This window comes from Aquarana catesbeiana, linkage group LG05 (genome assembly GCF_042186555.1).
Source record: "Aquarana catesbeiana isolate 2022-GZ linkage group LG05, ASM4218655v1, whole genome shotgun sequence".
In the NCBI taxonomy this organism is placed as follows: domain Eukaryota; kingdom Metazoa; phylum Chordata; class Amphibia; order Anura; family Ranidae; genus Aquarana; species Aquarana catesbeiana.
In genome coordinates, this window is record NC_133328.1 from 357,383,876 (window position 1) to 357,400,322 (window position 16,447).

The following is a 16,447-nucleotide window of genomic DNA, read 5'->3' on the forward strand; positions in this document are numbered from 1 at the left end:
ACATCCAGTGAAAAGACAGGAAAGTAACCACATGACTTCAGCATGCCAAATCATACTGAGGTGTGGAACAGCCAATCCTTGCAGAGCTGCTGAAGAAAGGAGTGGGGGAGGGAATTAAAAAATCATGCCTGTGTCTTAGGCTGTCACTCACAGCAAGGGGGAGTATTTGACAAAGTTTTTGTCGGTTTGTCAAGATTTCTCTACAAAATATATAAATACAGCGCTGCGCTAAAGGATGGGAACAAATAGCAGCCAACACACCTATAGACCCAAGGCAAAAGACAATAAACAAAAAAAGTGTATCGCTATAAACCCCAAAACAGATTTAGATGAATCAAACAATATATAGTGCATGTGAGACTGATATCACAAACTTATGATGTATCCTATAGAATATAAAGTAAAATAAAGTGCTGTAACTAAAACAGATACTTAATATGCCAAAAAAAATGTGAAGAATATTAATAAAATGTTAATAAATAAAAAGCAAAGATAAATCCAAAGAAAGTCCAATGGAAAGTCCAGTCGAACGTGGCGCCGACACCTGTTCTGACTCAGAACACCATGCGGCGGATACTGCCAAGGTGCTGGAGGCTGGGTACTCTTACGGCTAAGATTGATGAAGTCAAAATAGACATCGCTCTTCTCCGCTAGGATCTCTCCAAAGTAAAAGACAGGGTTACAGAGACTGAAACCCGTATAGGAACAGCAGAGGATATCCTGCACCCACTATGGTATACCACTGAAGAGATGCAGAGGCAAATGCAGCAATTGCATAAACACCAAAACGACTTAGAGAATCACCTTTGTCGCTGTTATCTCCGGTTCCTTTGGCTCCCCGAGAGAGCAGATGTAATGATCCAGGGAATATCTAGAGAATATCCTCATTAAGGCCTATGGCAGAGAAGCCTTCTTAGTTATGTTTGCGGTAGAACTGGCATACCGCATACCGGCAAGACCCCCACCACAGGGAGCAACCCACTTGTACTTTAATAGCCAAATTTCTTAATTTTCGACATAGAATTCTGCGTCTCACCAGAGAGAAAGGCAACATCCCTGTGGGAAATGTTCAATTTGCGGTTTTCCTGGATTTCTCTAACGTGGTACAGAGAAGGAGATCCCAGTTTCAAGATGTCAAACGCCGCTTGCGCACCCTGCACCTTAAGTACGCCATGCTGTTTCCTGACAGGCTGCGGGTGGAAGAGGACGGTCGCGTACAGTTCTTCGAGGACCCAGGCATGGCCTCTGCATGGCTGGATCAACGCGGACACCCTGCTTAGCTAGTCGATCGTCCTGGTGCCTCAGTGAGTACGGCATGTATATTCACCTGACGGGTGTCGTTCCCCCCCCCCCTTTGTTTTTTCTTCTTGTTTTGAAGCCAGTGACCTGTTGGTGTCACAAATTACCCATGGGGGGGGGGGGGTTAAGTCTTTGTCTTGAACTCCCATTGACTCAAATCCCTTCCTAAGTGTGCCCTTCTGGATATTAAACCTGCCCACGCCTGGTGCTTCCGATCCCTTTCTTCTTGCTATGTCCAGAGAATACCCTGATGACAGGCATATTCTACATTACTACCCTGCTTGGATGCAAGTGGGTTCCCTACAGAAGGACTTCTAGGGGGGTCTGACCTCCCTCCATTACCTTACCACACACCGTGCAGTGAAAAGGCGCCCCCATAGTAATGATTTTTTTCACTGTTCCCTTAAGTTCAAATGTTTTAAGTCATGTACCTCCAGCCAGCTCCGCCTGCTGGATGATCGCTCATTTGTTGGTTTTTGGGGATTGTAGGCTCTCACCAGGTTGGGAGGGGGAGAAGCTGGGTGGGTTAGGGAAAACTTGATCATCACGACTGAGCTATGGGTTGACTAGTTTTTTTCGTTCCATGTTTCATTATTGGATTGCACATAAGGTTTTCTCTTGGTACAATAAGTTTTGCTCAGTAACATACACAATTTTAATGGTTTATATCTGTAACCCTGCTACTGCCCTTCTGGTCCGCTTTGTAAATATCCTTCCACATTTTCCATGACCTCTGTTAAATTTCTGAAGTGGAATGTGCGGAGAAAAAGATAACAAAGTTAAGCGTACAGCAGCCCTCACATTTCTTAAAGTGGGAGTCCGGCGACCAATCTTTTTTTTTTTTTTTTTTTTTTTAGGTCATTGAGACACTTTGTTAATCACTAAATAATACTCACAGTTTGGGTGTAATATTTCCGCCTCTGTCTGTTTTCGTACTGAAGAATAACTTTAAAAATGTGATGCTGGCTGTTTCCATCTTGCTTGTGGGCATGTGAAGACCATAAGCATTGATTTCTTGGATGCGGTGAATGCTGTTCATTCACAGCTTGTTCACAAGCATGATCATTGTTCCCGCACTGAATCTTGGGAAGCCTGACACTAAGCTCCCAGGAAACAGTGCGGCGCCGGGGAAAGGCAATAAACACGCCTACTCCCATGGGAGGAAAGACAGGAAGTGCCACAATAAAGTACAATATAAAGGTAATTACAGCGATAAAAAAAAATTTCGTGCGGCATTTGAACATCTATGGAATTAACTGAAGGGGGTAAGATTAAGTTAAAAATTTGAGTGGAACCCCGCTTTAAATCACAAAGAGCAGACGTTATAGTCTTGGGGGAGACTCATGTTACAGGTCACCTGGATAGGTTGGGCATATCATAGTACTTACACAAATTTGTCTAGGGGGGGGGGGTCTCTATCCTCATTGCCAAGTCCATTCCCTTGGAATTGATCTCCTTGTTGTCGGACAAGTAGGGTAGATATTTGTTCCACCATGCTATAATAGGGGAGGCTCCCCTGTTGATATTGGCTTTTTACGTCCCTCCCCCATACAGCTCGGAAGTTGTCACTGAGGGACTGGCCTTTATGATCCCTGGATCATCCGGTGCAGGCTGGGACGCATGCCACCGTACCACAGCAAACCCATCTGTGCCGCACACTGACTGAATGTGCACTGATAGATGTCTGGAGGCACCAAAACCCTACCACTAGAGCATATACATGTCACTCTACTAGCCACAACACAATGTCTTGAATAGATTTATACTAGTATCCAAGGCACTTCTACCCAAAGTGACAGGGACGTGTTTTGCTTCTAGAGCCTTATCTGACCACTCCCCCTGCTGGATGACGGCTTCACTACTAGTGTCACCCCCCACTCATATGTGGAGACTCAACCCCTATTGGCTGTCCATACTGCCTGAACACAATGCTATAGCTAGGGAAATTCAGTTTTTCTTTGACGACAACTAGGACTCTATGTATGACATGGTGTGGGATTCGTTTAAAATTCATGCACGTAGGCTCTAATCCACACAGATCAATAGGCTCAAACATTCATCCAAGCTTATGATACAGTTGTCATCGAAAAAATTGCAAGAACTAGAAGAGGCATACAATACACATCCCTCTCCTGAAAATCTTATTAGGGTCAAACTACGGGCCCATACGGTCACACAGTTGTATACAGAGATGGCTAGGCAACGACCGTTCATTGGTAAACAGCGGGTCTTTGAACATGGGGAACGATCAGGGAAACTTTCGGCATACCTAGCCCATTTGGTTGATAAACCGCCAGTGGTCGTTTCCCAAACGGATTCAGATGGCACTACCCTCACTGATACCCCGCCCCCCCCGCAAGTCGCTGCCAAATTCTAAAGCTTTTATAGCAATATACACACATCACAGTGCCCAACAGGATATCAAAGAATACCTACACACTCTACAGTTTCCCCAGCTTAATCCTGAACAACTTACAATGTTAGAAGCACCTATAGCTATCAGTGACATTACTGAGGCACTATGCCAACTAACCAAATCTAAAGCACAAGTTCTTGATGGATTACCCCTAGAATTTTACACTACCTTTTCGGAAATACTCATTCCCAAACTAAAGGCCCTGTACCAATCTATATTTGATCAGGGGATACTTCCACCCTCAATGCAGGAAGCTCAAATTATAGTTCTCCCCAAACCGAGTAAGAATCCCTACAATCGCTACACAGAGCCCAACAAATCTGGTCTGCGCATGAGTACCACGCTAGAAAAAATAGGCCTATACGCAGACGACACAATTCTGTACTTTACCAACTGTACAAGCCGCACTAGAGATTATAGAGAATTTGGGAAAGTTCTCTGGATTACGCATTAACTGGGATAAATCCCAGATTCTTCCGTTGGACAAATTCCCTCCACAACTCCTATAGATCCTCCATTACCTTTAGCTAGAGTGTCAACAATGAAATACTTGGTTACAAGGAGTCTTAGTCTATTTACCTTGGTTAAAGCTAAAATGCAAGCATGGGCTAGATTACCTTTGGGCGTAATGGGGTAAATAAATATAATCAAGATGATTCTCCTACCTAAGATTCTATATATGATGTGGTATGGCCCTCTATATATCCCCCTGAAACTCTTTAAGATGATGGAATTTATTTTAAACTCTTGTCTGGGGACATAGTAGACACAAGCTAGCTTGGCCTATCCTTAAAAACCCCACGTCCATGGGGGAACATCCCTTCCGGACTTGCAGGATTACTACTTAGCCTCTCAACTCTCCCATTTTTATTAATTTAATATGTCTGAGCTGCAGCGGTATACATCCCTGGTCTGCAATGGCTCCGGCCATCCAGCATTTACCCCTATTCAAGCCATTCTACAAGGGGGGTAAGCACATCAACGATCCCCCCAATATAATGACAGGATGCTTCTGCATCATCAACAGGTATGGGGAATAACTTTAAAGAGACACGATATTGTTCAGTTCCACTCCCACACTCCTTTATGGCTCAACGGCCACATGCCAGAGTTGCGCACCATCTATGGCGTGATCTACCTGTACCAAGTCATGACTGCATCTGAGCCTAAAACGTTCCAGTCACTTAAAGATGTTTTTTCTCTTGCAAACCATCTACTGTTTAGATATTTACAGCTCCACCATGCACTACGGACCCAGTTTACGAAACTTGTCGCTTCACTAGACACCCCCTGTCCTGAATATTATTTTGTGTTCGGAACCTTCTAAGCTCATTTCTACTCTTTAGTCTACAATTAGACCTCCAAGTACCATGGCATTTACTCAAAAGGCTAAAACCGCATGGGAGCAGGATGTTGTGGCCGTTAGTGACTCAGACTGGGAGGAAATTCTTGAGGGTGTTAAAACAGCATCTCCTAAAATATCGGATAGGTTAACACAACTATATATTGTACACAGAGCTTACCTGACGCCACAAAGGTCAGCCCCCGGCACATTTTACCATCTGATATGGAACTGTCCCAATATGCAAACTTACTGGCTTCAGGTTGTCCACTTCCTACACAATAAAATGGGGTCTCCTGTAGCCCTGAACCCAAAACTATGCCTGCTGGGCTTATAATCGGCTGCAGAGGTAGACAAATTCCTGGCCACATTTATCTATGAGAGTCTCTTTTTAGCACGGAAGGTTGTAGCCCGGACTTGGATGCAGGCATTACCCCCACAATTCAGAACTGGAAAAAGGCTGTCAATGATACTCTTCCATTTAAGAAACTGATCTATACCCATAGAGGGTGTCCACTCAAGTATTCCAGAGTGTGGGATAGGAGGTAGGGAGATGGAACTGAACTGAAATATGTGCATATGCGGACTATATCACCCCCCAGGGACGTAGCGTTAGGCAACAGTTTCATCTCCCCATTTTTATGGAAGGTTATATTCGAGTACCCAGGAGCTGAAAATAAATGTTGCCATAGAAATGTGTTGTTTTCCCTATCTGAATAGATTGGCTCGATGGAGCCATGACGAATATGTTTCTATTACCATATCTGACATATGTATCTAAATTTGTAATATGTGCATTTCCTCTCAATAAAGTAGTTTTTTCCAATAAAAATAAAAAAAAAAAAAAAAAAGGAGAAGTTGTTCACATCTGAACAATGCTGAATTTGCTGCACTTGTGTATATTTGAGTATAACTCAAGAAATGGGGCACAACTGATTGGTTCCTAATGTTTTCCCTCCCCCCACAGTCAAAGTTGCTGTACAGGTCATCGCAAGAGGCTGGTCAGGTCAAATTAGGTACTTGCCTAAGCTGCATAAAAAATATCACATTTCTTTTGTCTTTTTGGCAGCCCTCAGAGGGTTGTTATTCTGCTCCAGCAGTGGTGGTGGCCTCACTCCTGGTAGTGTTGTCCAGGAGTACTGTGAGCCTAGCCCAGCCTGATGACATGTCCACAAAAAATGGGTTTGATGACAGCCTGTGACACTCTGAAGAGAACTGGTGCTAGAATGCAGAAGGGGTAAGTCTTGGGAATACAGTGCCACAGGAGGTGAATACTGCAGCTTTTTGAAACCCACTGCAACTAATTTTTATTTTATTAAAAATGTAGAGATGGGTTTTAGACAACAACTGCATTAATGTGTGTGTTTTTTTTACATCTGCTTGGAGCCGAGTTTGATAAAAGGAGAGTATTTACAGTTGTATCAAACCCAAAAGCAAACATTTGTTGTATTACAGCTTACCAATTCATTTCGGCTACAAAAGTCCGGCAGCCCGTCCGACAAACTTTCGAAGGACTTTTGGCGGACTTGCGGCAGACTTTCTAACGAACGGACTTGCCTACATACGATCACACCAAAGTCCGACAGACTCGTACGTGATGACATACACCGGACTAAAATAAGGAAGTTGATAGCCAGTAGCCAATAGCTGCCTTAGCGTTGGTTTTTGTCCGTCGGACTAGCATACAGACGAGCGGATTTCTGGGTCCGGCGGAGTTACGACGTAAAGATCTGAAGCATGTTCCAAATCTAAAGTCCGTCAGATTTGCGACTGGAAAAGTCCGTGAAGGTCCGGTGAAGCCCACACACGGTCGGATTGTCCGCCGGATTTGGTCCGTCGGACTTTTGTAGCCGAAAAGTCTGATCGTGTGTACGCCCCATTAGTTTTCTTTTTTAGACTTTCTTTTATTTTCACTTAGTGATCCAGTAAGTCTGCTGTTTTTAACAGAACAAACTGCCCTGCAGATGTAGCAGTTAGAGAGATGAGACAAACCATTTACTACTAGCAGGGGTGCTTACAATGGTCAGCTTTTATGTATGTAAAACCTTTATCCCAAAAGGAACACAACTGTTTGCTGTAACTGCTTATAAAGTGTTAGCTGGAGTATCTAAATCTGCTAGTGCATCTAACACTCCACTCCCCCAAACTGGCACTGCTGTTATACTCCTTCAACCAGAGTGTAGGCACCCTTAGGCTGTATTCACACCAGAGCAAAATAATTGCAAAGGAGTACAACAGCAGTACCAGTCAAGTAGATAGTCTTACCATTGTAAGATTATCTGCTTGAAGCTAGAAGCTCAAAAACGCTGGAGGTGAAAAAAATAAGTTATTTGCTATGGAGATGGTTCACATCTCCACTTCATGACGCCTGAAGCTCAAACACGTTCTGGAGCTTTTTTGTCGCTCAAATCTGACAGCTTTGGGCGTTTTTGCGCAATTTTCTGCTCAAATTAAAAATGTAAAAAATACTATTAATATATGAATAAAAAGATATAAAATAAATACACAAATAATTAAAAACCATCATAAATAAGTAAAATAAATGAATATGTAAGAATAATTAACTTCTACCCTTAAAAAAATATTAAATATATTATTATTAATAATAAAACAACAAACACCCAAACAAAAAAAAAAAAAAAACATTAAATACATTAATAATAATTTGTTTTGTGTTAGGGTGTTTAGTTATTTATTTAAAGAAACGTGATTTTGCGCTAACCATACAAATAAAAAAATTTTTGTGCTGCTGCTTATGTTAGTCCATGAATACAAAAGACCCAAAAAATAAATGTTCACAGCAACACTCCACTGCACATCAGGAACTACAAATCAAAAAAACTCCCAAGTATACACCAAACGGAACTCAGATAAAAAATGGCAACCAGATGGGAGCCGGTTTGCTCCCGCTCTGCATGCATGCTGATTTTTAGCTAATTTTTATCTGGTTCACATTTTTTATCTGAGTTCCGTTTGGTGTATACTTGGGAGTTTTTTTTTTTTAATTTGTAGTTCCTGATGTGCAGTGGAGTGTTGCTGTGAACATTTGCAGTGGAAAGAATTGTTTTAAAGTGACTGTGAAAGAGATTTTGAATAAATCTATAAAACACATTTGCACTATGGAGCCCTTTTCGTTTTATTCCCACTGAGGTGTATCTTCTGTATGGATGAACTAATATTTTGAAACCGGATACATTGTATCAGTGAGGATAGATCTGCCTGTGTATGGGAGCGCAGTGGCTGAGGAAATCTCCCAGGAAAACGCCCAGATCTGCCTGTGAATTGGAGCACAGTGGCTGAGGAAATCTCCCAGGAAAACGCCAAGGTGATAATCTAAGGCCAGCAGGCTAATGCAACATGCTCATCTGATCTCACTAACCTGAGATCCATCTGATCCGGTAAGCGGCCTTTTTTTACCATATTTGTGAAAAGGAGGAATATCGGTGTGTCTCTTTCTATAAAGAAGATTGGTGCTAACATTAACCTAGCATATTTCCATCAAGGACTGATCAGTGTTTCTACATCTAAGATGTTCAAGGGGAATAAGTGTCCCACTGATAAACATTTTTAGCACTAATTTGGATAAGTATGGTGTTCACCACATTGTTGCGAATTGATAGTCACAAGTAACATTGTTACTAGCAACACATGTTTCAGGGTGCTCACTACATTGTTGCGGACTGATTTTCATAAGTAACATTGTAATTAATAACACATGTTTTGTTTCACTGTTGAACATGTGGTGTGATTATAGGATTTAAATGTTCCTAACATAGGAAAATAAGTTAATTTCACAATTTTTTTATATGTCTATAGTAATAACGTTTTTCATGAGTTTTGGCCGTATTGAAATGGCTTTAAGTGTGGTATACCAATAGTAGTCATAACTATCGGGATCACTTATATTTACTACACACTAAGATATGATGCGTGCTGGTTACACTGTTTACTATTTAGTTATTTATTATCAATTTTTTTAAGGGGTAAGGGTTAAAGTTAAGGGTTAGTTAACCACTTGACGACCGCCTCACGCCGATTTACGTCGGCAAGGTGGCACGGACAGGCAAAATCACGTATATATACGTGATTTGCCTTCCGCGGGTGGGGGGTCCGATCGGACCCCCCCCCCGGTGCCCGAGGCGGTCGTCTTTGGTCCCCCGGCGATCGGAGGTGAGGGGGAGGCCATCCGTTCGTGGCCCCCCCCTCGCGATCGCCGCCGGCCAATCAGATAACTTCCTTTGCTGCTGTATGCTAAACAGCAGCAAAGGAAATGATGTCATCTCTCCTCGGCTCGGTATTCCGTTGCAGCGCCGAGGAGAGAAGACTTCACTGTGAGTGCACTAACACTACACACACAGTAGAACATGCCAGGCACACAAAACACCCCGATCCCCCCCCCCGATCGCCCCCCGATCACCCCCCCCCCTCCCTGTCACAAACTGACACCAGCAGTTTTTTTTTTTTTTTTTTTTTCTGATTACTGCATTGGTGTCAGTTTGTGACAATTACAGTGTTGGGACAGTGAATATTACCCCCCTTTAGGTCTAGGATACCCCCCTAACCCCCCCTAATAAAGTTTTAACCCCTTGATCACCCCCTGTCACCAGTGTCGCTAAGCGATCATTTTTCTGATCGCTGTATTAGTGTCGCTGGTGACGCTAGTTAGTGAGGTAAATATTTAGGTTCGCCGTCAGCGTTTTATAGCGACAGGGACCCCCATATACTATCTAATAAATGTTTTAACCCCTTGATGGCCCCCTAGTTAACCCTTTCACCACTGATCACCGTATAAGTGTTACGGGTGACGCTGGTTAGTTTGTTTATTTTTTTTAGTGTGAGGGCACCCGCCGTTTATTACCGAATAAAGGTTTAGCCCCCTGATCGCCCGGCGGTGATATGCGTCGCCCCAGGCAGCGTCAGATTAGCGCCAGTACCGCTAACACCCACGCACGCAGCATACGCCTCCCTTAGTGGTATAGTATCTGATCGGATCAATATCTGATCTAATCAGATCTATACTAGCGTCCCCAGCAGTTTAGGGTTCCCAAAAACACAGTGTTAGCGGGATCAGCCCAGATACCTGCTAGCACCTGCGTTTTGCCCCTCCGCCCGGCCCAGCCCAGCCCACCCAAGTGCAGTATCGATCGATCACTGACACTTACAAAACACTAAATGCATAACTGCAGCGTTCGCAGAGTCAGGCCTGATCCCTGCGATCGCTAACAGTTTTTTTGGTAGTATTTTGGTGAACTGGCAAGCACCAGCCCCAAGCAGCGTCAGATTAGCGCCAGTACCGCTAACACCCACGCATGCAGCATACGCCTCCCTTAGTGGTATAGTATCTGAACGGATCAATATCTGATCCGATCAGATCTATACTAGCGTCCCCAGCAGTTTAGGGTTCCCAAAAACGCAGTGTTAGCGGGATCAGCCCAGATACCTGCTAGCACCTGCGTTTTGCCCCTCCGCCCGGCCCAGCCCACCCAAGTGCAGTATCGATCGATCACTGTCACTTACAAAACACTAAACTAAACTGCAGCATTCGCAGAGTCAGGCCTGATCCCTGTGATCGCTAACAGTTTTTTTGGTAGCTTTTTATTGAACTGGCAAGCACCAGCGGCCTAGTACACCCCGGTCGTAGTCAACCCAGCACTGCAGTAACACTTGGTGACGTGGCGAGTCCCATAAGTGCAGTTCAAGCTGGTGAGGTGGCAAGCACAAGTAGTGTCCCGCTGCCACCAAGAAGACAAACACAGGCCCGTCGTGCCCATAGTGCCCTTCCTGCTGCATTCGCCAATCCTAATTGGGAACCCACCACTTCTGCAGCACCCGTACTTCCCCCATTCACATCCCCAACCAAATGCAGTCGGCTGCATGAGAGGCATTTTCTTTATGTCCTCCCGAGTACCCCTACCCAACGCCCCCCAAAAAAGATGTTGTGTCTGCAGCAAGCGCGGATATAGACGTGACACCCGCTATTATTGTCCCTCCTGTCCTGACAATCCTGGTCTTTGCATTGGTGAATGTTTTGAACGCTACCATTCACTAGTTGAGTATTAGCGTAGGGTACAGCATTGCACAGACTAGGCACACTTTCACAGGGTCTCCCAAGATGCCATCGCATTTTGAGAGACCCGAACGTGGAACCGTTACCGTTATAAAAGTTAGTTACAAAAAAAGTGTAAAAAAAAAAAATATATAAAATAAAAAAAAATAGTTGTCGTTTTATTGTTCTCTCTCTCTCTATTCTCTCTCTCTTGTTCTGCTCTTTTTTACTGTATTCTATTCTGCAATGTTTTATTGTTATTATGTTTTATCATGTTTGTTTTTCAGGTATGTAATTATTTATACTTTACCGTTTACTGTGCTTTATTGTTAACCATTTTTTTGTCTTCAGGTACGCCATTCACGACTTTGAATGGTTATACCAGAATGATGCCTGCAGGTTTAGGTATCATCTTGGTATCATTCTTTTCAGCCAGCGGTCGGCTTTCATGTAAAAGCAATCCTAGCGGCTAATTAGCCTCTAGACTGCTTTTACAAGCCGTGGGAGGGAATGCCCCCCCCCCACCGTCTTCCGTGTTTTTCTCTGGCTCTCCTGTCTCAACAGGGAACCTGAGAATGCAGCCGGTGATTCAGCCAGCTGACCATAGAGCTGATCAGAGACCAGAGTGGCTCCAAACATCTCTATGGCCTAAGAAACCAGAAGCTACGAGCATTTTATGACTTAGATTTCGTCAGATGTAAATAGCGCCATTGGGAAATTGGGGAAGCATTTTATCACACCGATCTTGGTGTCATCAGATGCTTTGAGGGCAGAGGAGAGATCTAGGGTCTAATAGACCCCAATTTTTTCAAAAAAGAGTACCTGTCACTACCTATTGCTATCATAGGGGATATTTACATTCCCCGAGATAACAATAAAAATGATTTAAAAAAAAAAAAAAAATGAAAGGAACAGTTTAAAAATAAGATAAAAAAGCAAAAAAATAATAAAGAAAAAAAAAAAAAAAAAAAAAAAAAAAAAAGCACCCCTGTCGCCCCCTGCTCTCGCGCTAAGGCGAACGCAAGCGGCGGTCTGTCGTCAAACATAAACAGCAATTGCACCATGCATGTGAGGTATCGCCGCGAAGGTCAGATCGAGGGCAGTAATTTTTGCAGTAGACCTCCTCTGTAAATCTAAAGTGGTAACCTGTAAAGGCTTTTAAAAATGTATTTATTTTGTTGCCACTGCACGTTTGTACGCAATTTTAAAGCATGTCATGTTTGGTATCCATGTACTCGGCCTAAGATCATCTTTTTTATTTCATCAAACATTTGGGCAATATAGTGTGTTTTAGTGCATTAAAATTTAAAAAAGTGTGTTTTTTCCCCAAAAAATGCGTTTGAAAAATTGCTGCGCAAATACTGTGTGAAAAAAAAAAATGAAACACCCACCATTTAAATCTGTAGGGCATTTGCTTTAAAAAAATATATAATGTTTGGGGGTTCAAAGTAATTTTTTTGGAAAAAAAAATATCTTTTTCATGTAAACAAAAAGTGTCAGAAAGGGCTTTGTCTTCAAGTGGTTAGAAGAGTGAGTGATGTGTGACATAAGCTTCTAAATGTTGTGCATAAAATGCCAGGACAGTTCAAAACCCCCCCAAATGACCCCATTTTGGAAAGTAGACACCCCAAGCTATTTGCTGAGAGGCATGTCGAGTCCATGGAATATTTTATATTGCGACACAAGTTGCGGGAAAGAGACAATTTTTTTTTTTTTTTTTTTTTTGCACAAAGTTGTCACTAAATGATATATTGCTCAAACATGCCATGGGAATATGTGAAATTACACCCCAAAATACATTCTGTTGCTTCTCCTGAGTACGGGGATACCACATCTGTGAGACTTTTTGGGAGCCTAGCCGCGTACGGGACCCTGAAAACCAAGCACCGCCTTCAGGCTTTCTAAGGGCGTGAATTTTTGATTTCACTCTTCACTGCCTATCACAGTTTCGGAGGCCATGGAAAGCCCAGGTGGCACAAAACCCCCCCAAATGACCCCATTTTGGAAAGTAGACACCCCAAGCTATTTGATGAGAGGTATAGTGAGTATTTTGCAGACCTCACTTTTTGTCACAAAGTTTTGAAAATTGAAAAAAGAAAAAAAAAAAGTTTTTTCTTGTCTTTCTTCATTTTCAAAAACAAATGAGAGCTGCAAAATACTCACCATGCCTCTCAGCAAATAGCTTGGGGTGTCTACTTTCCAAAATGGGGTCATTTGGGGGGGTTTTGTGCCACCTGGGCATTCCATGGCCTCCGAAACTGTGATAGGCAGTGAAGAGTGAAATCAAAAATTTACACCCTTAGAAATCCTGAAGGCGGTGCTTGGTTTTCGGGGCCCCGTACACGGCTAAGCTCCCAAAAAGTCCCACACATGTGGTATCCCCATACTCAGGAGAAGCAGCTAAATGTATTTTGGGGTGCAATTCCACATAGGCCCATGGCCTGTGTGAGCAATATATCATTTAGTGACAACTTTTTGTAAATATTTTTTTTTTTTTTTATCATTATTCAATCACTTGGGACAAAAAAAATAAATATTCAATGGGTTCAACATGCCTCTCAGCAATTTCCTTGGGGTGTCTACTTTCCAAAATGGGGTCATTTGGGGGGGTTTTGTACTGCCCTGCCATTTTAGCACCTCAAGAAATGACATAGGCAGTCATAAACTAAAAGCTGTGTAAATTACAGAAAATGTACCCTAGTTTGTAGACGCTGTAACTTTTGCGCAAACCAATAAATATATGCTTATTGACATTTTTTTTACCAAAGACATGTGGCCGAATACATTTTGGCCTAAATGTATGACTAAAATTTAGTTTATTGGATTTTTTTTATAACAAAAAGTAGAAAATATCATTTTTTTTCAAAATTTTCTGTCTTTTTCCGTTTATAGCGCAAAAAATAAAAACTGCAGAGGTGATCAAATACCATCAAAAGAAAGCTCTATTTGTGGGAAGAAAAGGACGCAAATTTCGTTTGGGTACAGCATTGCATGACCGCGCAATTAGCAGTTAAAGCGACGCAGTGCCAAATTGGAAAAAGACCTCTGGTCCTTAGGCAGCATAATGGTCCGGGGCTCAAGTGGTTAATTATTTATGTTACTTAGTATTAATTTATTTAATTTCTTTTTTAATTCTGATTTTTTATTTGTGTATGTATTTGAAATGTATTAATTTATTATTATTCATATACAGTAATAACAATAAAATAAAAATAATAAAATAATAACCCTAACCCCACTCATACTCCTAACCTAAACTGAACTTGAACGCCTCACAAAAAAATATTATAATAAATTAATATTAATAAAAGAAGAAATGAAAGCTAATGGAAAATCTAAATAAAAGTAGAAATACCTGCAACAAATGATGCAAAAGGTAATAGTTTTGTCTATTGGCTAATAAAAAAACAACAAAGCCCAAAAACGCTGCATACAAACACGCCAGTCATGCAAAAACGTGTAAAAAAAAAAAAAAAAAAAAAAGAGAAAAAAAATGCTCAAAGATGCTACGCTCAGGTATGAATGCAGCCTAAGGCAAGAAGTGTGTTACTGCCTGGATAACTAGGTGAAAACGAGGGGGGGGGTCAAAAAAAAAAAAAAGAAAAAAAGAAAACTAATGTAGTCACAACATCTAATGATTGGTATGCTGCATTATATTACATTTTTGGTTTGGGTTTAATATTGCTTTAAATATGCATAAAACCGTGTTGGGTTGGAAACCCTTGGTGACTATCAGAAAAGCTTGAGGTCAAGCCTTGGCTACAACATATTGATACTCTTTTTTGAGTAATCATCTTTAATTTAGTTTGTAGTCCGTATGGTGTTGTACAAATGCAGCATTTCCAAAACTTGTCCTGTGAGAATATTTTAAAACTGAATTGTTTGACAATGGCTTCCCAATCTTCTAGTACAACATAAACAAGAGGATCCAGCTAGTGAAAAAGGTTGAAGGAACGTGAGCTGAAGTCTCTCTACTTTTATTTACCTATTTCCATTTCATGAACTTAGTAGTGGATACTTGCCTAAAAGAGAAGAGGAGAGATGTTCCATTCGTCTCAGTATCAATGGCTCTGCCAAGTGACACCAGCATCTGGCAGGGTATTGATTTGCCAGAACAGTTTACTCAGGGAACCCCTAAAAACCTCTTTTGGGGAAGGCTAGCTCATGCTCATTTTATGTGTAATTCTCTGCTTCTAATGTTCTCCACAAAAATATTAACTGATAGCGAGCTAGAGTACAAAGGCAACAAGACCGGAAAAGAACAACATCAAAAACATTTTTAAAGACAGAACAGTCAACCATGATAAGCAAAAATTGTATACCTTAGAATAATACTATACTGATGTGAATGTACAATAAATATGTAAAAGCGCTGCCTAAATTGCCGATGCTTTATAAATACCTGTAATATATAAATACCTTTTTTGTCTTTTCCTATAGCTTCTTTCAGGAGTTGGTGATCTTCGGGTATCCCGATGTCTGTGCCGCTCCCTTTAAAATTTAAAAATAAATTGTTCAATAAATAAAAAATACTAAATATAATAAAGTTGAAGGGTAAAGTACAACTAAACGCAAAATATTGGTCTTTAGCTTTGGATAGAGTGGAGAGGGATTAGAACTCTTGTCAGCTTTTAATGCTGTCTATCCGCTTCAGCCCCGGAAGATTTTACCCCCTTCCTGACCAGAGCGTTTTTTGCGATTCGGCACTGCATCACTTTAACTGACAATTGCGCGGTCGTGTGACATGGCTCCCAAACAAAATTGATGTCCTTTTTTTCCCACAAATAGAGCTTTCTTTTGGTGGTATTTGATCTGCGATTTTTATTTTTTGCGCTATAAATAATATAAGAGCGACAATTTTGAAAAAAACGCATTATTTTTTACTGCAAAGTGAGAGGCCTAAAATATCATAAAGGTTTAGATAGATATCAGTACCATCATCCCAAGGTATCAAGATCAAGGAAGATAGGAGGGCAGAGCAGCAGCCGCAGTTGCTGCTACTGTCAGTTGGTGTCTCCACCCCCACCACAAGAGGAAAAGGGGGACTATTACGGTACTTGGTATTAATATACAATGGTAATGTAAAACAGAAAAGTATAAAATATTTTGTAAAAATTCACTTTTAATAGAAAAAATATTTATAAAATTATACAATTTCACATATAATTGCGATTATACACAACAGCACTACAGATAACCATAAAAAAAGGAAGTACCACATAGTCTAAGCCAGTGGATCCCGCACAATTTTAAATGGCAAGTGTGTATCGACTGATATTCTCGACCGGTTTCGCGGTTAACACCGCTTCTTCAGGAGAACCATATCTACAGCGTGACATAAAAT

The 16,447-nt window shown here is 41.5% G+C and overlaps 1 protein-coding gene across 2 annotated transcripts in view; it reads right to left on the reverse strand.

The window, feature by feature from the left end:
- DROSHA (drosha ribonuclease III) overlaps positions 1–16,447 on the reverse strand; it is a 651,577-nt gene that overhangs the window by 615,870 nt on the left and 19,260 nt on the right. For both annotated transcript variants that reach the window (XM_073630893.1, XM_073630892.1), the window contains exon 3: positions 15,523–15,594. In XM_073630893.1, the coding sequence (XP_073486994.1) occupies positions 15,523–15,594 (72 nt within the window). The remainder of the gene's footprint in view (positions 1–15,522; positions 15,595–16,447) is intronic.